Raw genomic sequence first — 24,329 nt, 5'->3', positions numbered from 1 at the left:
GCTTTAATGTATCTTCCTCTGATACATGGTGGTACGGAAGGTGGGCATTTGTTGGACATAACCTGTAAGTTCAGCAGCAGCTAAACAAACACTCAGTACATTTCTTGTATCACCCACAGAGAAGAACCCTAACTGAACAGCTGATTGCTACTACCACAGTGGGAAATTCTCTGGTACAACACATTCAAACTACGAAATATTTACTTACTGCTCTGGGGTCTGCTGAGGACGGCTGGAGATGTAACTACGACATTCATCAGGGGCAGATGATGCCTGGCCTTTATCAATAACAACACTTCCCACCTCAGATCTATGCAGACAATACAGACAGTCAAATAACGTTAACAGATGGCATATCTTGCTTCTCATATAATTAACATTGTTCCCCGATCACTGAATCCAGCACTTCTGAAAAACAAATTTAAATGTGTGCCCCCATTACAGCAACTGGCCTGCCTATGCACATATAAAAAATGTATTGGGGCAGGGACCTAAGGCCAAGATTAGAGTCTTGCATGGGACTTTCTTAAAATCTCACTCCCGCTACTATGGCAGTGGGTTCTGCGGAACCTGCAGGATTCTAGTTCTGCTGCAGGGTTCTACACTAGTCACGCACAGGGCTCTACCCAAGATTTTCAAAAGCTACTAGCAATGTTGGAGCCTCATTTTGTGAGTGCTCAGTCTGAGGTGCCTTAAAGAAGGCAGATTATCAGAAAGTATTGACCGCATACTTTTGGCAATCTTGGCCAGTGTGGTCTGCGTGTCTCCGAGGCCAAGAAAAGCATGCAACAAATCTGATGCTGCCAGTTTACACGAGACGAATTCATTTAGTTCCATTTGAAGCTCCCTTTTTGATCCATACTTCCTCTTTTGTCTCACACTTGAATGCAACACATCCCACATCCCAAGACAGCATGTCAAATTAATAAAGCAACCTAGGTTTCTTTTGTATCATGCTCCCCACACCTGAGCATAGGCATTCAGACCAACAGCTCTCCGCACCTCAAGGTACTGATGCTAATACTAAGCCATGTCCACATGATGTTGGGGGGTGGGGATTGCAATCATCCCTTCACACACAACCTCCATCCCTCCTCTTTCTTTCTCCTTCCCTGTGAATTTCCACTGCTTTGCTATCTTACTTCCTTTGTACCAGTTATTTCTGTTAGGATCCACATTTTTCATGGCTACTTCCACAGCTGCCTCACTTTATTAAAATTTAAGTGTGGCTTCTGTCACTGCCACACTCAAGTCCTGTACATTAGGAGCGGACATGTGCTAACAAGATGAAAACAAGCAACCCCTTGTACTTTCCTACATTTGTGTCTGTCGTCAGATGTTTGGCTGCCTGTGTGTGTTCTCCCTGTGTGCTGTCCCAGCTCTGTGCAACAGCTGGCACAGCAGATCTCGAGTGAACCGCCCAATAACCACAAAATTCATTTAGGTATGAAGGCGCTTGGTCAGGTTTACTGCCGACGAAGCACGGTGCTAATGCCCCAGCTCAATGGTTACAGGTACACTAACACGTGTATGCTCGTGACAATGGATCGGCTCACTTAGTGGTGGGACTTTCCACTATTCCTGAGGCCAGACAAAGCTATTGCCTCTGAGATACATCTTTATACACCAAAACAAACAAGTTACGTATCACTCTTGACTTATCAGGGTGCCACCCTCTGACATACTGGGTGCCAGCCATTGCCTTGTACCTGTATCTTGTTTATTGAGGTGTTCTGGTACCTGCTTTCTGGAATGTGCTTCCGTGAGTGTTTTGTGCCGAGCACCTCTTAGGAATATGTGGCTTTACAGTATCAACCTTATGCTTGCCAAATTCCGTGAGCAGGGCCTGCCTCTTGCTCACAACTTAACTTTGCTTTATATTAGCAAGTTTTGACCATTACGTTAGCCCAGGCCTCTGATACAAGGCCTTATGTTTCAGGCCCTCTTACTACAGTGTTCAGCATAATAAGTTATACAACAGTATATAAATCATTCAGACACAAATCTCTCCCAGGCACAAACTTTTTGCTCCCCGGAGGTTTCAGATCCTGCTCCGTTGTTTCATCTGTTTTCTTCCCCGGAATTAACTTTTCAGCACTGTCCAAAAGGGCGCTCAGTGCCACCCTTCTAAAAACATTCCCATGAGCCTCCTTGATAAATTGGACCAATTGCCGGATGTCACAGTACAATCCCTGAATAACAAAAGGAGAGAGAGAGAGAGAGAGAGGGACAAAGAGAGCTGTGTTACTCAGTTTGCATACAAGCAGGGAGGGAAACAAATATTCCTTTTGTATGCAGCTAGGGTGATGCACTAGATCATGAAGAATTGCATACCTCAATAATTTTGCCAGCTGTTGTCTGAACTGTTCTTTACTTACAGGTTTATGTTTTTTCATTAGGGTCAAATGTTTCTCTTTGTAAGAGGAAAGTCAATCCAGGAGCCAGCTAAGAGACTCTGTAACCATCTGGGGCAAACTCTTTTGATAACGTAATCTATGAGTTACTGATCTGCTTGATGGTGTACATGACTAGTTTTTAAATTATCATCATTATTAAAGGTGGAGCAGGGGGCTGTAAAGAAATAATTTAACTAAGGCAAGGTTGCAGCTGACCTTCACATCAATCTATTAACTATCATAAGCATGTCATTATTGTTATGGGGCATATTCTGTACTGGAAAAAGGCAGTTTTAGATTATGCCAGGGTTTGTGGACCAGAGGATCTGGGAGCTGTGAAGGTGGTTTGAAGCCTCTTTTACCCATTCATCTAATCCAAAATGTTAAAAGGCAGGAAAAATCGTAGTGAAAAAAGCAGCATCTCAGATTTTTTCTTAATTATTTGAATAGATTACATCATGACAATAGAGAGGAATGACTCATACATTCACCAATCTAACTCCCACAATTAGATTTTTTTTTTACCTCATTACATTTGCGTGCATAACTGTAGCCCCTGGGAGGAATTGGTATGGAAAGGGCACCCCTATCTCTGCAGGAGAGAACTTTCCAAAGGACCCGACTTCTGTTTCAGGAGCTTTCTTGAGAGCCCTCAGTCTATTCTGAAAATTCCAGCTGTGGAACAATGTGGCCAGTTCTCTACAAACACCAGATCAGTTGATGGACTAGCTGGTGCCCTGGCTGAGATACTGATTCCACAAGATACTTATGCACATGCCCATCTTTAAGCACACACGTAGTCCCACAATAGGAAAATCCCAGACATAGCCCTCTCACATCAGCTCACCATCTTTATAGAGTGTGTAGTGGGCACTATGCAGCCTACTCACATGTTTGAAGTTAGGCATGTGCTTATGTACCTGGCTGAACCGGGGTCTTAACCACCTACCTCTTCACCTCTGGAAAGGCATATATCTTCTCAAGCAAAAGTATACCTGTTGGTCCTAACTGAGCCCCTAGCAGATGTCTGCCCTCTTCCCAAAGCTACACATTAGTTCGCTACGATTGGCAGCCTTTGCTAAGAGAGTTCCAAGAGAGAAATACAGAGGTACTGCAGGTCAGGACTGAGTTACCTTAGTAGGACTGTACTTGGGAAGCTTGCACAGCACCTACCAGAACTGGGTCACATCCAGCTCATGTAAACCAGCATATCTCCATTTAAGGCAATGGAACTACTCTGATTTATCCCAGCTGGGGATCTAGCCCATTATTCCTGGCTCCAGTTTAGTGCTATTCGTTTTTCCCTTTCATTAATGTCAAATTCACAATTAAACAAATGGAGTCCCCATTTGAAAACACAGGGGATCAAAGACCAAACACAGTGTATAACCCTATGTTGTCTGGGTCAGATTTGCCCCTGACAAACATCTGAAGGATATGACTTTTTCTTAAACTTGTGTAGCCAGCCATGCCAATAAAGTCTCATTGAATTGAGACCTGATTTTCAAGCTCAGCTGCTTTACGGGGGAGAGAGGAAATTCAACTTGTAAAACCTGCACCTAAATCCTCACCAGGTTTTCAGAGCTATGCAGTTCATGTGTAGTGGAAGCACAGCGAGTGATCAGTGACTTGAACATGGCGCTGACAATAATACCTTCCACACTTTGGGCTGTAGACTTGTTGTCCACTGTGGTGAAGTTATTTCCAAACCCAGCCTTGTCTGCAAAATGCAAGCACAATAAACCATTCGGCTCGGCTGAGATGTTAACAAATTACAGATTAAATACATAATTACTTTTTAAATGTATTAAAAGATGTAATTCACACAGAATCATATGTTCAATTTTTGTGGCCCAACCTCATAAACAATACAGCAGATATAAGTGGCACGAATAAGAAGAGGGATTGAAATGATCAAAACTGTTTATCCTCCCCCTTTATTTCCTCTCTAAAACAGAGGGATACAAAATAACGAATGGAATAAGAAAGGCAATTCAGGCATTCCTTTTTCCCTACTCAGATGACATAGAACAAGGGGGCATTCAACTAAATTTACAAGCAATTTAAAACTGATGAAAGGAAATTCTTTTCAAACAATGAAACTCTGTTCTCACAGGATACTATGGAGGCCAAGATCTTAGAATAATTCAAACCACAGATTAAACATTTATATGGATAATAAAAACATCCACAGTTCCTTAGACAGGGCAAAAACATTCACAAGAGAGGGCTTATCCTTTGAAGGTGTAAGCCAATATGTAGCTGATGGATGTTAAGAAGAAACTTGCCCTGTGGGCCAGTTATTTCACAGTTGTCCACTATGGTGTTTCTTGCACCTTTAACTGAAGTGACTGGGATCATAGACAAGGAGATAAACTACTAGTGTGTTTTGATATGTCAATTCCTATATTCCAAATGCCCACAATTAACTACTTTTGCATGCAATGACCAGCGTACATGTACCATCATCATAATGGTAAACAGAATTGTTTGCCTAACTGAAAAAAAAATGGACTTACACTGTATGCACATAAATCTGAATGCAACTATTCTTGTTTACATGATCTGTTTAGCTACTTGCTGCCTCACCTTAGGCTCTGCAGAGAGATTTAATGCTCAATTATATCTCCATTCAGAATAAACAAAGAACACACAGTCCACTCCAGCTGGCATTTGGTCAAGCAGAAAACCTTCTGCCTGAGGCACAGTTGAGAGAAAATTTTCTTTCACAAAGCCATAAACAAACAGGTAGGATGCATTAAAAGAGAGAGCACATCTGCTTCTCTAATTCCAATTGTACTGGAAATAAAAGAATTTATAGGGCCAGATCCTCAGCTGGTGTAATTCGGAGTAGTTCCAGTGACTTTAATAGAGTTACACTGATTTACACCCACTGAGAATTTAACCTAGTAATTACAATTACATTTTCCTTTAGAAATTCAGTGCAACTTTTTGATAGTGGCAGCCAGCATTCCCTATTGTGGTGTCATCAAGTACAATGTGACTGGGGCTTGTGACGCCAGCTGTACTTACTGTCAGTGACCGGCTCCATGCAGAATCCTAGCAAAGCGTGAAGGAAATCCACTACATTATTGAGGGAATCTCTGTTCACATAGTCCCTCATGGTCTGCCGGAACTGCATTTTATCCAGCTTGTACAGCTTTGTAAGGCAATTCTGAGCCTGTGAAGATGTTACAAAAATGAGAAATATCTGCTTGAGTTTTGGTAACAGTCACAGGGTCCTTCAGGTGCATTTCTGCCCTTGTTTCGCCACTGCTGTGGGGTCATAACTAATGTCGCCTACTAGTCAAAAGGTTTGAATACCACAACAAGATATGGACTCTCAGCTAATGCCGACCATGCAATTCAGTCATAGGAGCCATTACACCACATTATCTTTTGGAGAAGATGTTAAATCAAGGTCACTTCTGCCCTCCTCTTGCAGTCCTCCAAATGGAAGTTAAAATTTCACAGCTGATGAAATGAGTAGGAACCCAATTACTCTGGCCAACGGTATAATGTTGATAAAACAGACTGTGGTGTAGGGGTGTCAGATTTTGAGCCTATAGCCCAGATCCAAGCCTGTTCATGTGTTTATCTGACTCCAGTGACCAATTCAGATGCTGCGGAACGCAAACTTTTATTTACAAAAATAATTCAGTGTTGACTCTTTATTGCAAAGTTAACTATCTAGGTGTGACCCAATGCAGTGAGGTGTTAGAAAGCCTGAAATATCAGCTCCAAGAGATGGGTAAACTGTCCGTTTCCTCACAGTGTGGTGTTGGTTCTGAAGCCCAATGGTAATACTATGATTTTCTAATAACTTAGATGCACAATGGCGCATCCAAAACAGCTTGGCCAAATAAACAAACAGCAGAAATAGCAGTCATCCCAAAAATGCCCTACAAATCTCTTTCCATAAAGACCCCAGATCAGCAAGGCACTTAGGCACATACTAACATTAAGCATGTCCCACTGAGGCTAACAGGATTATTCACATGCTTAAACTCAAGCATGTTCCTAAGTGTTTTGCTGGATCAGGACCTAAACGACGCAAAACTTAATAGCAATTTTACTAAGTAATAGCTTGGATGCTACATGACACTAGTATTGTAGCCCTGTCTCTCTGGTACCATAATGGCAAACAGAATTTGGTCCTCTCCAAAGAGTGAGTTTGACAGCCCTGCTCTAGGGCCTGATCCAATTCCCACTGAAACAAACTGATCAGCCCAAGGGAAAGGCTCCCATTAACTTGAATAGTCTTTGGATCAGGCCTCTAATGCTCAAGAGTATACTGCGAAGTATTGCTGACTGCATCATGGATGCGATGTTTGCCTACACAGTCATGACCAGTATCTTTCTCGCTGCTTTGGAAAGCATTTTGAGGAAGCTTGTGCAGAAAGGCACTATATGAAAATAAATTCTTTTCTATTTTTTTCTTAGTTTCACATCCCTGACTTTGGAGGTTTATTTAGACAGGAAAACAGTAGCGCAAATTACAGTGAAACAGGAGAACTGGTGAATTAGGATTTAAAAAGGAATAAAATAAAAAAAAACAGCACACAGACATTTGGAATTGCCTGATGACTATTTTGTATTTTCAGTTTAAAATGAAATTAATTACAATTTTTGTCTCCAGGAAAACAACTAGCTAGATCCTCTAATGTGGTGCAGCTGCTTTGCATTGCACTGTCAGCATAATCTGAATTTAAAGCTGTAGAACCCAGTCTGAGGATCACACTACTGCAAAGCAGTGTAGATCTGATTTAGGGTCTCTGATGTTTCTCCTCATTCCTGCTGCTAGTATAGTTTGGACAAGGAAGCACTGCTAAGACATTCCTATGCCACACCAATCCTCACTTGTGTCTTCAGCCTCTTGTGGCCATTACAGCCCAGCATAAATTAAAGCAACTTTTTCACTGCCCAAACCAGAGCAGCGGGACCAGCCTGCACAGAGCAGCTTTGGAAGCAGGGGAATGCAAAGGAGAATTTTAAACACAGGGCCTGCTACTTATGTGCTCTGTGTTCCATCCCTGGCTCAGCCACAGACTTTCCGTGTAAAACTGGGCAAGTCAGGTAGGCCTGAATTTTTAAATGTCTTTAGGCATTGCTGTGCTCAGTGTTGCAATGCTTAACTTATTTAGGAGCCAATATCTTATTTTCAAAAGGGATTTAGGTTCTTAAGTGCCTAAATTGCTTTTAAAAATGAGACGTAGGCGTTGTAACACTGGAGCACAGCAACGCCTAAATACCTTTAAAAATCTAGGCCTTAGTCTGTGTGTGTCTGTTAAATAGGGGTAATATTTCCCTGCCTCATGGGGTGTCACGAAGGCTATGAAGTGCTCAGCTTCTATGGTGATGAGGTCATATAGGTACTTAGATAGGAAGATCTGACCCAACATGCTGACGAAAGCCAGGATAAAAATCAGCAACGAGTACCTTCAGGAGTCCTATCTTTTAAAGTTCTAGTCCTTATTCTGGGGTTTTACAGCATGAATCCATCTCTCAAAACTGGTAAAAAATGCTCAGGAAATGGCAAGGAAACATGCATCAGAACTAAAAGCATGCAAACAAACTGCAAAGTAAATTGAAGGAAATAGAAATACATCTGCATTTTACAATGTAATCAAACACTTAGAGAAGTTTAACTGTTCCTGATCTTGACTGGAGCGGGGAAATTTTTTTTTTTTTTTTTTTTTTGCAGCAAATATAAAATTTACTGGAAAATGCATTTTTGGGGGGACTGAAACTATTCGCAAATTTGGCAAACTGTTTCAGCTGAAAAAATTATTTTGGAAATGTTGAAACAATTTTGAAAATGTCATTTTGACTTGACATTTGAAATGTTTCATTCAACCCAAACAAAATTTTTCAGTTCGAAACAAATACACTTTTTCCCCACGTTTTTCAGTGTGGCCACCAAGCCAAAAAATCAGTGACTTGCTCTGCTCTAGCCTTGAGCCCATAGCACTCTGAGGTTCAGGATATACAGCTATACGCTTTGAATTCAAGGCTCAGTATCGAAATACAAAATGCTGCATGCACCTCTACTGTCAACTTTTTAACTAACTGAGTCAGTTAACAGGGGGGATCATATAAAATCTCCCACTCTAGGCCAGGTTTATAGCCAGGTCTCAATCCCACCTCCACCTCCATTTTCGTGGGCACAGTCTACACCCGCTAACGAAGCCAATGGGAATGCTCACTGTAGCAAGCATGATGGCCAGTAAAAAGTGTTTGTGAGACTGGGCCTTTAGAATTCCCCTCTTTGGCAGGACACTGGGCGCTGTGTTCCCATTGAAATCGCCTATATCTGGGTTTTAATTCTCTGGGATGCAATCAGAGCAATAACTGAGCAATTCTGGGCCCTTTATGCTGCTCGCATGGCATCAAAGGGCCAGCAAACTAGGTAAAGCTACTCATGATGGAGGAGGGGGTCTGCAGCATGGGAGCATGCCTAGAGCACAGTGCACCCTGGCTATTTGGGGTTGCTAGAGCAGCCCATAAGCAGACATTCAAGGCCACCAGCAGGTAACTCAGGGCTTGTCTACACTTATGGATTTTTGTACCGATGTAATCAAACTGATATAGTCACCACTGTAAACCTCCCCAGTGTAGCCATGCTGCACCAGTGTACAAAGTAACTCTTGCTAGTGCAGTATGTCCACGCTAGGGCTTTGCAAATCTGCATGGCAGAGAAGCCCCTGGGCCTGCTCTAAATTGTGCTGGGCCCGAGACATGCCCCTAGCAGGGACAGGAATTTGAAAGGGACAAAGATGGCTTAAAGCTGCCTTGGCTCGGCTGCAGTGCTCAGTAGGTGCTGCTGAGATTGGGGGACAGCATTTAATGACGAATATGAAGGAAGCTGTGTTGACGGGGAGAGCGTGGGCTTCCCAACATCAGCAGACTCATTTCAGAAAGAAGGGGTTAGGGAGAGCTGGAATCTGCTTTAGTTCTCTTACATTCTCCCGGAATACCTGGTGTCTCAGACGATCTCCAGAGAGCCCTCGGTGTCCTTCTCCGCAGCCAAAAGCACAGCCCAGGGATTTCACTATTTTGATCAGCATCGTCAATGCCAGCCTGTGGGTGCTTATGGGAGTGCTTTCATCCTAAGAGCCGCAGAGGGGAAACAACACCACGTGACACTGAGGTCAGGTAACTGGCATACCTTTAGCATCTGCTCAGAACACACCGCTGCACATTTTTGCTGGCAAACAGTCCAATATTAGTCTGAATAGCTAAGTAACTCTTGAAAATGCTATTGATTTTTGCCTATTCAAGCTCAGGACTTAATCCTTCAAAAACTTGCTATCAGGTGCAATTCTGACTACAATGAACACTGATGTCAACTGGGGTACTCCTAGTATTCAGCTATCTGCCAGGTAGTAAAGCTCAGATTGTGCTACCTGGACTGATAGTGAGTACTACTTTACTGAAAGTACTCCCATTGAAATCCATGGGACTACTCATAAAGTACTACTGAACATGAGTAAGAGGGGCAGAACCAAGTCCTAAGGAACTCAAGGATCAGAACCCTAGTCAAGTAACAAAATGAAGTCTGTGTTGTCATCTAGTGGGTAAGGCCCAAGATGTGGAGTCATGAGACCTGGGTTCTATTCCTAGCCCTGTCATGATCTGCTGTGTGACTTTGTCTGTCTTGTCTCATTAGATTGTAATCTCTTCAGGGCACTGTCTGTCTCTTCCTGATTGCACAGTGCCTAGAATGTGGGAGCCTCTAAGTGCTACCGTAAGATAAATAATAAAAAGCAGAAAAATTCAGCAATAATTTTTCCTGTTTTAAAAAAGCACTTGTACAGTATGTAAAACAGCACCTATTCAAGGCATCAGGAATACTTGTTTTATCTTAAAAATGCAGCCACGCTAGGCCAATTAGGGCTGCTTAGCGGAGTTGCTTTGCTTGGGTAGCCACAGCAAAGGGTGCTGAATTCTCCATGGTGATGCATGCACTGGGTTTGATGTGGGTACCGCAGTGACACAAATGAATACATCTTAGAGGTGCAAAGAAAAGAAAACCTAGTGGTTTCCCAAAAACAGAAAGGGAAAAGGAAATGATAATTACTCACCCACATATGCACACACACACACACACACACTTGACATACCTTATGTCACATGCATGTATTCTCTATATTACGTGGTACCCAAACATACCTTTTCTTGATTTTTATCATTCTTTTCATAAGGCCCTCCACCTCCTCCTCCACCACCTCCATCAGCTCCGCCGCCACCTCCTCCTCCACTACTTCCTCCACCTCCACCTTCTTCTCCTCCCCCATCTCCAGTTCCACTGCCTGGGGGGGCCCCGAATCCACAGCCTGGGCTGCCCGAAGCAGCTCCCTTGAGCTGGAAGGATCCCTCACTTGGTCTCTTTTCCGCGGCCTCATTTTCCTTGTTCTCACTCTTCCTTCTGACTTTCTCCACGCAGGGCACCACGCCAAGCTGCAGCAGGCACTCGACGATATTCAACGCCACATCACAGATCCGGGAGCTGATGTCGTGGTTCAGGACCAAGTAAACGGCCTTCAGAACCACCTGGAGAAAGAGGACAACAACATGTTTTGGTCAGACTTGTTTTCTGTATTATCATCATCATCATTTCGTATTTGTATTACATTGGTGCATAAGAGCCCTAGCCATGGACTGCTTACAATCTAGATGTAAGTCAAGAGACAAGAGGTGTCTTGTCACAGACACACAGTCGGGGAGCACAAGGGAACAATCAGACAATATTGGTCATCATGGTAGGCAGTGGTCTCAGCACACCAACAGCCTAACCATCATCAAGTTTTTTGTAGACATCCCAGCAAGAGAGAGTTTTGCGGAGGGATGTGAAGGAGGATAATGCATTTGTTTTGAGGATGTTTATGGGGAATTCCTTCCAAATGTAATGGGCAGCATGGGAAAAAGCACAAATTTAACAAGTGGTCGATGGAGCTCGGTGTTAGAGGCCAGCTGGAGGTGGAAGTCAACAAACATCTCAATGGTGAATGAGAGAGGCTAGAGAGGCTTGAGAGGCTTGAGAGGCTAGAGAGGCTTGGTGAATGAGAGAGGCTATGAAGGACCTTGAAAGTGAAGACAAGCAGCTTTATGTTTAATGTGATAGAGGAGGAAGAGCCAGTGGAGGGATGCAAAGAGAGGGGTGACATGATCAAAGCAATGGGCTAGAAAAATGATCTTTGCAGCAGCATTCTGAATGGATATGAGCAGGGCAAGATTGCATTTACCAAGGGCTGAGAGATGGACATTGCAGTCACTGAGATGTCAGACTATGACAGCCTGGACAAGAATGTCAGCTGTGTGGATGGAAAGTAAAGGCCGAATCTCAGAGATGTCATTCAGAAAGAATCTGCAAGGTTTAGATATAATCTGGATGTGAAAACCCTCAGAGAGATCTGAGCTGAAGATGACACCCAGGTTATGGGCATAAGCAACAGGCAGAATGTTGAGGTTTTTCAGAGTGATTGAGAAGGCGGAGGGGGAAGTTCTTGTGGGGGTGGAAAGATTAAGAGCTCAGTTTTAGCCATGTTGAGCTTGAGCTAGTGGCTAGACATCCACAAGGCGATGTCTGTGAGACAGGCTGAAATTTTAGTTTGGGCAGAAGGAGAGAAGGTCTGGAGTGGAAAGGTAGATCTGTGAGTCATCAGCATAGAGAAGGCAGTTGAATTTGTGTTTGCGGATGAGATTGCCCAGAGGCAAGGTATGGAGGTAGAAGAGAAGGGGACCCGGACAGAGCCCTGTGGAACCTCCCAAGAAAGATGGTGGAGAGGATGAGGAGGATCCTTCTAAGGACATGCTGAAGGAGTGATTAGAGAGGCGGGAATGAGAAGCAGAAGAGGTCAGTCATGGAAGCCAAGGGAGGACAAAATTCCAAGAAGCAGTGAATATTTTAAATACAAGGGTTTGATTTTGAATGTCTTCTTCTCCCTTGGCTATTGTGAGAGTTTGGATTCACTACCCAACTCTATCTGCTCGCTCCCTCAACAGAAGGAAGAAGGTAAACGATCTGCCAGAGCTGGAGTCTGGGCGGTGGTGGGCTTTGCTGAAATTTTGACATGGATGAATCTCTCATCTTTCAAGGAAATCTATTTCCCTCACAAAGATCTTTTCTGCTAGTCCAGTGTCAGAAACCTCTGTGATAGCACTAGGAAATGACTCTCAGATAGTTAAGGCAGCATGGTCTACTGGGTAGGCCACAGGCATGCAGGTCAGGAGACGGGTTCTATTCTGCCACGGATTTACTGTGTAAACCTGGGCAAGTTACTTCCTCTCCCAACGGGCAGGGACCATCTCTTACTATGTGTTTGTATCACTGAATATGTTAGGATCTGCAAGGCAGATGCCTACAAACTTGACTACTTCTTTTAATTCTTACTAAATCCTGTTAAATGTGAAGGATTTATCTCAGCAAGTACACTGAAATAATCTCTCTTTTCATTAGAGCTAACTGCAAGGATCTGTAAGGCAGATGCAGTGAGAGGAGAGATGGTTACCTGAGGAATTCTCTGCTTCCAAACAATTAACAAGCCTTTTAGCTTGCCAGAGGAAGGATCATAAATGAGAAGAAAGAGAAGGAAACGTTTTCTGTTATAATTTCTTTGCTTTCCTAGGTTTCAATCAGAACTTTATGGGTGTATTCTCCCTTGGTGCACATGTATTACTCTCTCGTTAAGAAGAATAGAAGTTGCATTACCTGAAAGACTATACCCTTTAGTATTTTTCAAATGTACCCGACAGGTCTTGAATGACCTCCCTGCCATGCTGGAATGGATAGGTATATAAAGAGACTACGGAAAAAAGCTCTCTCAGGTTAGCTCAATGGCACAGCTGCATTGACAGAAGAGGGCTGAGGCTTTTCTTGTTCCTTTGCCAATTACCGAAAGATCCAGCATGCCATTCTTGTGGACAAAGTTGTTGGTGCCGTCAATGTGATCCGTGTCCTCTAGGCAGCTGTAATTGATGCAGGAGTCAGTCAAACTCCGTGGGAGATTGGCGCAGGCCAGCGGCTCATGGGGCATCTCTGGAATGGGCACCTGGTTGCACAGCTTCCGCATGTGCTCGCTGAAGAAGTCCGCGTAGCCCACGTTGAATGAGGCCAGGGTGGTGTTGAAGGTGGCCACAGTGATGGTAGAAATCTGGGATCGCACTGTAAGACAGAAAACAGGTATCTTGGCCTTTCCCGTTTTAGTGACAAAATTACCCGTTCAGGCTGTGCTTATTACGGTAATTAGCACCACAGGCAATAGTGTAATTTGTTTTATTATTTCTAAATTTGTCAGCACATAAGTATCTTAAGGATCAGTTAGAAACGTGAGCATCACAGCTCTCCAACTTTTAGAAAGCCTTTCAGATACGGAGCTGACCTAGTGCATGGCAAACTGCTCCCGGAATGAATGCAGCTCAGACGTGAGGAATCTGCAGAGCACCCCAGAGAGGAGAGCTTTGCCTGAAATGTGTAAGCACCAGGGAAGAGGGAGATGTGCCTACACTAGATTTTAGCTGACACAAATCCAGCCTTTCTCAGGCTATTCAGAATTGTTCAGAGAGTGACTTCGGAAAATGAATCCCAAATGCTCATTTCACGCCACCCAAATACATCTTCCTCTACTAGCTGTGTGGCCTGGTAGCTCATTCATAGATAGTGCCCTGCTCAGCATGGGGGTATAAGGTAGAAGACGGTGCTCCTGTGCAGGGGGCAGAAGGCACAACACCACAAGCACTAAGAGGTGCTGGTAGTACTGCTCCAGATTAGCCATACAAGCCTCTCAAAGGAGACAGGGGGAGCCAGGCTCTGTCCTCTCAACCCACCTCCGCAGTAGCCAGGAGAGCTGGATCCAATAACTGCATGCTCCAACTTTCCAAAGGGTGCAGCAGCAGCAGCGCTCCCAGCCTGGTCCTGGAGGCACTTCAATCTGCTCCCCAAGGAGGGCTGTGGCTCCAAGCTACTAGCTAGCCTGGCATGTTTGAAACTAATTCCAAACCATTTTGTGCCAGGCCTCCAGTTGGAATCTGGGGGCACAAATGAACTAAAAGAAAAAAAGAATTCAACTGAGTCGGAGACCTGCACTGAGTCTACCCCAAAGGCTCAGTGGGTACTGCAAGGCGCCCTCCGGTTCAATGGCACATCAAGCCATTAGGAGGCTCAGCATATGGTGCCTTCGGGATGTTGGCGACAACCTGCTCTACATCGCCATCTTTATGGACCCAGCTGAGCAATGTATTCAGCATCTGAATGAGACTGGCTGCAGTGCAACCCAGAGAAGTGATGACAGGTGGAAGGAGTGGCGGAGATTATATCAAGTGCCTAGATTGAAGGTGCACAGCTGCTTTTTGCTACTCAGGTTCTTCCCTTAGGGGCTATGTCCAGAATACGCATGTTGTAGCTGCAGTCAGGACTTTATCTAGTGAAAAGTGTTGTGTTGCAAACCCTCCCTGAGCCCTGTCTGGGGCAGAATGACTCAAGCACTCAGTTCTATGGCTAAAAACTGCCTTGTTTTCTTTCATTCCTTTAAAATACGCTTTTAGCGTATGGCTCGGTGAAGAGTGGGTTAACATTTGGAGGACATTTTCACAAAAACGATATCCTCCTTTTTTTTTTTTTTGCACATCAACATTTTGAATGAAAAATTTCATTGCAATTTCAAATTCTGAAACTTTTTGACCAGCTCTATTTCTTTCCTTGCTAAAATCTTCAAAGCTCACTAGTACCTTGGACTGTGGCTGCACACACACAAAAAGATTAGCTAATCAAGTAAGAACAAATAAGACGCAGAGTTTCAGCAACTTGACAAATTCCTATGTGGAGGTGGACAATACACCACCAATATTAGTGAGAGTGGATTGCCACTGAGTTAAGTATCTGCATGGGAATAGAGTCCCCTTCTTTGCCAGGATTAATGGATTTTATATTTTACGTTTTATAGGAAAAATATTGTCAAATGACAACGGAAGAGGAAGGATGGTCCAGTGGTTAAGGCATTAGCCTAGAACTTGGGCAACCTGGGTTCAATTTTCTGTACTGCTACTGACTTCCTGTGTGACTGTGGACAAGTCACATGGCCTCTCTGTGCCTCAACTCTCCATCTACAAAGATTACAGCACTTCCTGCCTCACAGAGGTGTTCTGTGGATAAAAACGGAGAGGTGCTCAGATACTCCAGGGGCCATCTGAGTACAGCAGAACCTCAGAGTTACGGGCATCTCGGGAATGGAGGTTGTTCATAACTTCGAACAAAACATTAGGGTTGTTCTTTCAAAGGTTTACAACTGAACATTGACTTAATACAGCTTTGAAACTGTACTATGCAGAAGAAAATGCTACTCTCCCTTTATTTGTTTTAGTAGTTGACGTTTAACACAATACTGTACTGTATTTGCTTTTTTTGTTTTGGTCTCTGCTGCTACCTGATTGCGTATTTCCAGTTCCAAATGAGGTGTTTGGGTGACTGGTCAGTTCGTAACTCTGGGGTTCGTAACTCTGGGGTTCAACTCTACCAATGATAGATGGAAGACTTAAATGTTTTCTGCACCTGGCTAAAAGGGAGGCAGCAGCTGTCTATGCTTGATTCCCGTCCTCCCCACCCTAAGGCAGGAAAACTTCTCATTAGTAACAGTGCCAGCCTGTTAAGACTGAGGTGTCTTGTATAATTTTAGCAGCCTTACTATAGGGAAACTGTGGAAGTGCTCTTGCTCTATTGGTAGCCAGTTCTGTTACTGTAAGAGGAGGGGGTCTTAGCTCTGATGGGGTGGCCATATGCTGATAGGAGCAATTACAATCTTCCTACCTTTATGGCTCTTGCCGTTTTAAATGGATAAAGCACTTTTATCAATTTCCCAGAATTGCCAACCCCAAGTGTTCAAAAATCATGAGTCAGGTCCCAAAAACAATCATGAGATTATTGTTAAAAAACTCTCATGATTTTAAAGTCAAATTCTGGGTTCCTTTTCCTTGCCTTCTATTTCTTGGGCCTTTAGGGTTTCACTTGCTTCATTTTTTTTTTTTGAGCTTTTCCCTGAAATCATGTGGGTTATAAATGAACTTTTTAAAAATAAGGGGAAAGCTGAGATTCTCATGCAATCTCTTGATTCCAGCAGTTGGGTCTTTCAGAAAACCATCAAATATTGTGAGACACACAATGAAATCACAAGAGTTAGCAAAATTGACTTCCTGCCCTAAACTTCCGTGCAGTGTTCCTGTACACTGTTAAAAAGGTGCTGTGTCCCACCCTAGAGGTGGGTGCATGTCCTTTGCAAGAGATTATAATGATAATCCTAAATAGGACAAAAAGAAGAAACAACAAGATATATAGAAAAACCAAAATGGGAAAGAGGGGATTCATCAGATATTAATCAATTAAAAATATAAAACTATCTCAGCCTCCTGACGTTCACACTCCAGTGTGGTATTTGCTCATCGCTATATTTGACACACCTTCTTTAACGGTATTCTCTCCGTGGCTGTTTGAGTGGTCAGGCAAGTCAGCGACCAGGGTGTGATGAGAGTGAGAATGTCTAGCACTCAGGCTCTCCATCTCCGTAGCTGTGTCAGAACTCCCCCGTCTGGTGAACTTCCCTAGGATGAACACACCAAACAGACATTTAGTTTGCAAGTCTAAGGAACGCGTGAGGGCTAGAAGTTGAGATGTGAGAATGGGGGATGGGGTTCACTGAGATTAGCAGGAGTCCAGACCTCACTTGAATTGTGTGAAACAGAGCCCAAGTGGAAAATCCTTATTGAGGCTTTGTCTACACTACCACTTTTGTCGGTCAAGGATGTGAACCCCTCCCCCCCACCCAACTGACATAAGTTTCCCTGGCAAAAGTGCTGGTGTGGACAGCGCTATGTCAAGAGGAGAAGCTCTCCTTCTGACACAGCTAATGCCGCTCATTGGGAGTGGTTTAATTATGCCGGCAGGACAGCTCTCTCCTGCTGGCAAAGTGCGGCTACCCGGGAGACCTTACGGAGGCACAGCTGTGTCCATAGTGTAGACATAGCCTTAGTGTACATCTAGTTACTCAAGCAAAACTCCCATTAATGCCAGGAGTAAGACTGGGGGAGGGTCATTCTCCTGGGACTGACTGGAAATATGTTTTGCCCAACTCCTATTTACTTATTAGAAACAAACTGACCTAAACATGGTCATTCAAGGTCAGCAGTCAGTACAACAACGAACTTCACCTTAGAAGCTGGCAGAAAGACTCTGCCATTTCTACAACAGGTGTGGCAAACTGCAAGTCAGGGCAAAGGACATAACCAGCCATCAAAGGGAGGGCCTGTTTTCCCGTGCCAGAGTGATGGAGAAATAAAGAGCCTCCGTTCCACTCTGCTATTCTTGGAACATTCTGGAGCAGAAAAATTAATCAGAATACAGGGTTGCGATATTAATCCTTTCCCATCAGTCACCTAGTATGGCAGTTTGCCATCCTCCTCTCTCAATGCTGCGCCGGTCCTCTCCGATCCCAGAAAAGCTGCCAAAGGAGAATGTGCTGCGAGTGGGTGACACATCCAAATGATCCTCGTGGAGCAGAAAGGGCACCCCCATCCTTCGCTGCCGTTTTTTCCCAGTGTGGTGGAAAGGAATAGAACCCTTGCGCTCACGTTCTCGATCCTCTTTGCGGCTCTTAAACTGCAGAAGGAAGAGGAGAGGGGTTAGAGCCAGGCAGAGGCTACACGGATTTCACTACAGTTAGAGGGGAAGGACACAAACAGATGAAGGACAAGCATGCAGAGCCCAATCCTAAATTTCCCCACTCTAGCCCTTTGTCTATGATGGGTATCTGCACTCCAGCACCACCCACATTTAAGGAGCGCACCAGTGCACCTCATGTTGGGAAAACAACCACACTTTGCTACGGGAAATGCTAAGGTGATGATTTACTTCCCTTGACATCTGTCTCAACCCATCCCTCCAGTTTTATAATTAAGACATTCTTTATTTCAAAGATTTTTCATTACTACTGTTGTTGGACCTATATTTATTTTCTTTTCCCATTTCTCTCCTTCCTTTTTTGTGCATTGCATTCCCTTGTTTGATTAATCTGTTTAATTTTTTATATTATGAATCTTAATTTGTTTGTATAACCTTCAACTCCCAGGCAAGGACCTTCCGGGGAGAGTGCTTTACAGATTTAGACTCAGATCTCAGGTGTAAAACCAGCATAGATCTATTGAAACTGATGGAGGTCCTCTGATTAATGTAATTTGAGGATCTGGCTGCAAACCACCGCCACTTAGGGAAAACTCCCATTGATTTCAATAAGAGCTTGATATGAATACAGATTTCATCACTGGGCTCATAGAGTAAATATGAATACATACATGTATATATCATACACGGACACATAACATGTCCATCGAAAAAAACAAATGTTTGCCTCATGTTCAACCTAAATATAGACTCAATGTAAACTTTTAACAGTTGTATACATGGTATGTGTTTTGGCACTGGATTGTAGATAAACCAAAAACATATTACTGTGCTACTCACCTTCTTAAAGATGTTCATTCCCATGTCTGTGGAGAGATCTGGCACAGCTAGCCTGCGCAGGTTGGTGAGTGACACCTTAGCAAAGGCCTCAGTGCTTAGTGATTTTTCCTCCTCATTGCACTTCATTGTGAGATCCTTCACTCCCCAAAAGAAGAAAAACATGCACAAGTAGAAATAGCAAGTAAGCAACTAAATCAGGGGTGGCGAACCTAAGCCTGAGAAGGAGCCAGAATTTACCAATGTACATTGCTAAAGAGCCACAGTAGTACGTCAGCAGCCCCCCCATCAGTCCCCCCCCACACCTCCCAGCGCCTCCTGCCCACCAGCAGCTCTGCAGATCAGGCCCTCCCCACACCTCCCAATCAGCTGTTTTGTGCCCTGCAGGAGGCTCCAGGGGGGAGGGGGAGGAGTGAGGGCATGGAGGGCTCAAGGGAGGGGGCGGGAAGGGGTGGAGTGGGGGCAGGGCCTGTGGAAGAGCCAGGGGTTGAGCAGTGAGCACCCCCCGGCACGTTGGAAAGTTGGCGTCTGTAGCTCCAGCCCCGGAGTCGGTGCCTAGACAAGGAGCCGCGTGTTAACTTCTGAAGAGCCGCATGTGGCTCCGGAGCCCCAGGTTGGCCACCGCTGAACTAAATCATCTACTTCAATCCCATCCAAGGACAGCTCCAAAGGAGAAGAACCTTAATTCCATCAGACAAAACTCCACTCTCACATTTTAGGGTTAAATATATTTAGAGATTCAGAGACGAATGATTAGTTCTAATAGTTTATCATTTAAAATGACAACATTTTGCCACTACAAAAACCATCAATGGCAGGAAGCAGTGCATTGGACTGGGAGTCAGGAGACATGCAGTCTACTCCCAGCAAGAACACTAGCATAGTGTATGAGCTTGGACAGGTTGTTTCACCAGTTTCACCAGCAGCTATGGATAATTATAATTATCTTCCCTTATAAAGTGCTTTGAAATCTAGGACTAAAAAGTGATGTGTAAGAGACAAGTGTTAGTTTCATGAAATATACCAATAATATCCAAAATACATTAATACAAGGGTTCTCAACTGGGGGATGGAACACCTCAGGGGGTCGTAAGGTTATTATATGGGGGGTCGCAAGCTGTCAGCCTCCACCCCAAACCCCGCTTTGCATCCAACATTTATAATGGTGTTAAATATATTAAAAAGTGTTTTTAATTTATAAGGGGGGGGTCGCACTCAGAGGCTTGCTATGTGAAAGGGGTCACCAGTACAAAAGTTTGGGAATCACTGCATTAATGTTTCTGAGTTAGCGTGTGGATTGTGATGAACAGCATTGTCATCACCCTCTCCATCTAAATAATGTTAAGAATTACTTGGTTTGTACAAATACATACATTTTTATCATTTTATTAAATGTTTTTTAGAGGCTCAGGCTTCATTAAATGAATAAAAAACAAAGCTGATGTTTGCAGTGAGCATCCTTAATTCCAGCAATGGTGCTCTGGGATATCTTTACTTGTGTATCTTTACTTACTGCAACCTCCTTAATTTTTTTAAACGCCTCAGGCCTCAAAACATCCTAGGAATCCACTTATCTCTAGGTATCCAAACCCCTTGGTGGACTGGAAACTCAGCAGGTTTCTCTCTTGAGCCTGAGTTGCTAGAGCTATATGATGGTAAAGAAGGAGGTGCAGGAGGTGGCATCCTTCAAGAGAAACATAAAGCCTGGTCCTGTCCACTTGTGGTAATCAAAGATTGTTTGGCACGTGTCACAGGAGCAGGGCTGTTCGCTCCTGTGACATGATCAAATCCCATGCAGGTAATTCCATTCTGCCTGCCTAAATATCACCATATTGTTTCAGCTGGAGAGGTTACTCTCTTCATTCTGACACCAGAACTAGTGTGTAATGCTGCTGTATGATGTTAAAAGAAATCCTGCCTGTCACTCCAGAGGTGGCTGCACCTCAGTCAGAGGTGAAGTGATTTCTGTACAGTAACAGGTTCAAGTCCTGGCTACTTTAGGCCCAGTCCTAGAAACACATAAGCATGTGTGTAACTTTACTCATGTGATTGATCCCACTGAAGTCAGTGGAACTACTCACATTAGTAGAGTCAAGTGTGTGTTTAAGTGTCTGCAGGACTGGGCCCTTGAGACCCTTTCCTCTTCATACTGTTTTCCAACTTTAAAGATCCCTGTAACCCCTACAGTTTTATGCCCAGAATAGGGCATTCTCACTTGCCAGCCTTCCACTGAGTAACTCACTCCCCACACCTCCATGTGATAAAAACCAGAACACTCTGCAGCGCTCATGTACCGCTACAGGTTCGAGGGAGTCATCTAAGGAGATAGATCTTTTTCAGGGAGAGAGTTATTTCAGTACAACGGACATTTGGCCAAATTGGACACATGAAGTTTTGCATGTGCTCTTAAAACCATCTGCAAATTTGACTGCAGATTACAAGTGGCACATGACAGAGTAAATCCAATAAAAAGGTAATCAGGGCTTGGTTCTGGTGCTGGGCACTCTCAACTCCTATTAACATCAGCGGCAGCTGAGGGCAATCAGCAGTTCCTAGGATCAGGCTCTTGGATTGCAAAGTGCTTTGGGATCCTTGTGAATGGAAGGCACTACACAAATTTAACTCAGGGTTATCATCACTGTGCATTACTGATAATCACTGTATTATTTGTATTGGGGTAGTGAAAAGGACCCAAACAAAAATCAGGTCCCTACTGTGCTTGGCACTGTACAAACACACAGGAAGTCACCCTGCGCAGAAGAGCTCACAGTCAGCTATTCAAACAAACCACTGTATATGAATTGAGTCACACAGTCAGCTTTACTATACACTATGCGATACGGCCTATTTTGAGAAATTAGTCTAATGTTCTAGTTGAAGACTGGTTAAAAATGTGGCTACCATCATAGCCGATCATGCAACTTCTCTAGTACACATAAGGTGTGGCTAATAAGAAAACCCACAAAATTGTTTAAAGGCTGTTCCTACATCTCTTTTCTCCTATTGCCCTGTATTGGCCTGGCTGTTTAGCTATGAATTCATTTGTATTTCTATCAGCTTCTGAGTATTACACTTGAAACTCTTGGGTTTAAATTACCATTACATCTAGTCATCACAGCTTTGCTGTTTTTAGGTTTAAGTTTTTGCTCTTAGCTCCTGAAGAGTTATTGCAAAGCTGTACAGTTTTGAAAGCCCTCAAGGTTTTTATTTCCTAATTCCATCCCTATGCTGGATTCACTGCATATAGGTGCACTGCAGATTTTTCCTGACACTGAAATACATGTTGACTAGAGTCATGGAGAAGGTATTTGTTTTATTCATACGCCTTCATTCACTTGCCATTCTGCTTTGCAACAAGGAACAGGATATGTCATTGATGGCATGCTGCATGAAATATTAAAATATATCCTTCATTCTATGATTCTATTATTCCCCTACAGCCTGAACTGAGATTCTCTTTCTCTAGATATATAACAGTACAACCATTTGATCAGAACTAGTTTGCTGTGATATGCACAGAATTATATTTTAATGGTATTTCACATATAAATAGTCTGCATGACAGACATGCTAAGGCTTAGGAAGGTAGAAGAGGTTACGTGACAACCCCACAGCTTTTCTATCCACTCTGTACTCCATCACTAAACCTACTTACTTGCCTGTTCCTGAGCTGATTTCTGTGCAGTTCTTTCTTTCGCCATGTCTAACATCAGTTAATGAAGACAAAAGGACCAGATGATAGAGAAGATGACCAACGTACCATAAAACCCAGTGCTGTCACTTTAAAAGTGTGGGTCTCTCCTATATTGCAACATGAAGCCCTAATGAGAGGAGGCCATGGACTCAGAACCAATTTAGGGCTCACATTTTGAATTTGTACCATCTGAGCATGGACGCCCGATATTTTATTCTGAAAGCTTGATTTTCTATTGGAAAAGAATAACTTGGGTTAAGTAAAAACAGAGGAAGAATGCAACTTGATGCGGCTCCTGCCAGAAATGTAAGAAATATGCTGCAAGCCTACTTTTTCAGCTTAGCACCATAACTCACTCACTAGTTAACAATTTCTCAGCCTGCAGAGCCTTCCTGAGAGAGAAAGAAATGCCAAGCAGGCAGAAAAACAGAGAAGAACATGACTTCTTCATTTCTGTGCCTCAGAAGCCTAAACCCATCACAACTGCCTCAATCACTGACATACTCGTGCATAATATGTTTACTTGTGGAATATTAATCAGCCACTAGATGTCGCTGTGTGCTGTATAGCAGTGGTTTTCAGCCTCCAGTCAGCGGGGGTCCGCAGACTATGTCTATGATTTTCAAAGGGTCTCCACCTCCATTTGAAATGTCTTAGGCGTCCGCAAATGAAAAAAGGTTGAAAATCACGGCTGTATAGAGCTCCAGACAGGGAGTGGTCTCTGGTGAATAAGGGAGACAAAGCTGAAACTCCAGCTGTGTGGAAGTTGCAGCTGCTCTGTTTATTAAACACCTTCATTTTAAGAGGGACTCTGATTCCATGTAGCATGACAGAATGTATGAAACTCTGATGAGAAATTTCAGAGTAGCAGCCGTTTTAGTCTGTATGTGCAAAAAGAAAAGGAGCACTTGTGGCACCGAACAAATTTATTTGAGTGAGCTGTAGCTCATGAAAGCTTATGCTCAGATAAATTTGTTGGTCTCTAAGGTGCCACAAGTACTCCTTTTCTTTCTGATGAGAAAGTCACCTTTAGCAATCTAGTCTAGCCTTGAAAAAAACTGCTGTTCTGGATGGAACCCTCACATCAATGACCAAAAGACCATCCCCCACCCCCAAAAAACCAACCAGCAAAGTAAAATACATTTACATTTAACTGTGAATAACCAAATGGATTTCACAAAGATGTTAGTAAAGAACAACAGAGTAAAGGGCTCTCCTGTAGGAGAAAAAGTACTTAAAAACCAGGTAGGACTTGAGAATGTGAAGCTGGGAGAGGCAGATCTGCTACATTGCCAGGGGATCTCCTGTCATGTACAGAAACACTGATTCCAGAACTCCAGTGTGATGTCTAGCTGATGCAAATAACACATCCATCCACACTGCTGCTGTGCTGAGAACCTTTGAACAACAACTTTATTATTGCACTAGCATTCGGGAAATTACACGCACAACAGCAAGTGTACTTTGCTGTGCTCCAACCCCACGGTGTGCTGTTTGCTGCCACGTTTTAAAGAAGGTGGTCTTGTGTCTTGAGTCTTGTTTTTCATTTCAAGGAGAATACTGTATCGAGACTGTGATACCTATTCTTTTTGTTTCTCTTAGAATAGCAATATGGCATATAGTTAAATCAGACCTGAATGCTGAATTCCAGTGCAATAAGACTGTCTATGCAATCCACATATGGACATTTCCGATGCTACAAGTGACTTCACCACAGTTCATGATATAATTAAAACCA

At 43.5% G+C, this 24,329-nt stretch overlaps 1 protein-coding gene across 8 annotated transcripts in view; it reads right to left on the bottom strand.

Annotated features, from left to right (window-relative positions):
- UNC80 (unc-80 homolog, NALCN channel complex subunit) overlaps positions 1-24,329 on the bottom strand; it is a 187,766-nt gene that overhangs the window by 126,866 nt on the left and 36,571 nt on the right. For 5 of the 8 annotated variants that reach the window (XM_084643900.1, XM_084643903.1, XM_084643905.1 and 2 more), the window contains exons 9-18: positions 18,901-19,035; positions 17,817-18,039; positions 16,845-16,985; positions 13,292-13,560; positions 10,569-10,949; positions 9,359-9,505; positions 5,430-5,577; positions 3,968-4,116; positions 2,023-2,192; positions 209-310 (exon numbers count right to left, since the gene is read on the bottom strand). In XM_084643900.1, coding sequence (XP_084500026.1) covers positions 209-310; positions 2,023-2,192; positions 3,968-4,116; positions 5,430-5,577; positions 9,359-9,505; positions 10,569-10,949; positions 13,292-13,560; positions 16,845-16,985; positions 17,817-18,039; positions 18,901-19,035 — 1,865 coding nt within the window. The remainder of the gene's footprint in view (positions 1-208; positions 311-2,022; positions 2,193-3,967; positions 4,117-5,429; positions 5,578-9,358; positions 9,506-10,568; positions 10,950-13,291; positions 13,561-16,844; positions 16,986-17,816; positions 18,040-18,900; positions 19,036-24,329) is intronic. The other 3 variants (XM_084643901.1, XM_084643907.1, XM_084643902.1) reach the window with 1 other exon arrangement.

The sequence above is a fragment of the Lepidochelys olivacea genome, assembly GCF_965140295.1.
Source record: "Lepidochelys olivacea isolate rLepOli2 genome assembly, chromosome: 11".
NCBI classification, from domain to species: domain Eukaryota; kingdom Metazoa; phylum Chordata; order Testudines; family Cheloniidae; genus Lepidochelys; species Lepidochelys olivacea.
This window is presented reverse-complemented; position numbering and strand designations above follow the sequence as displayed.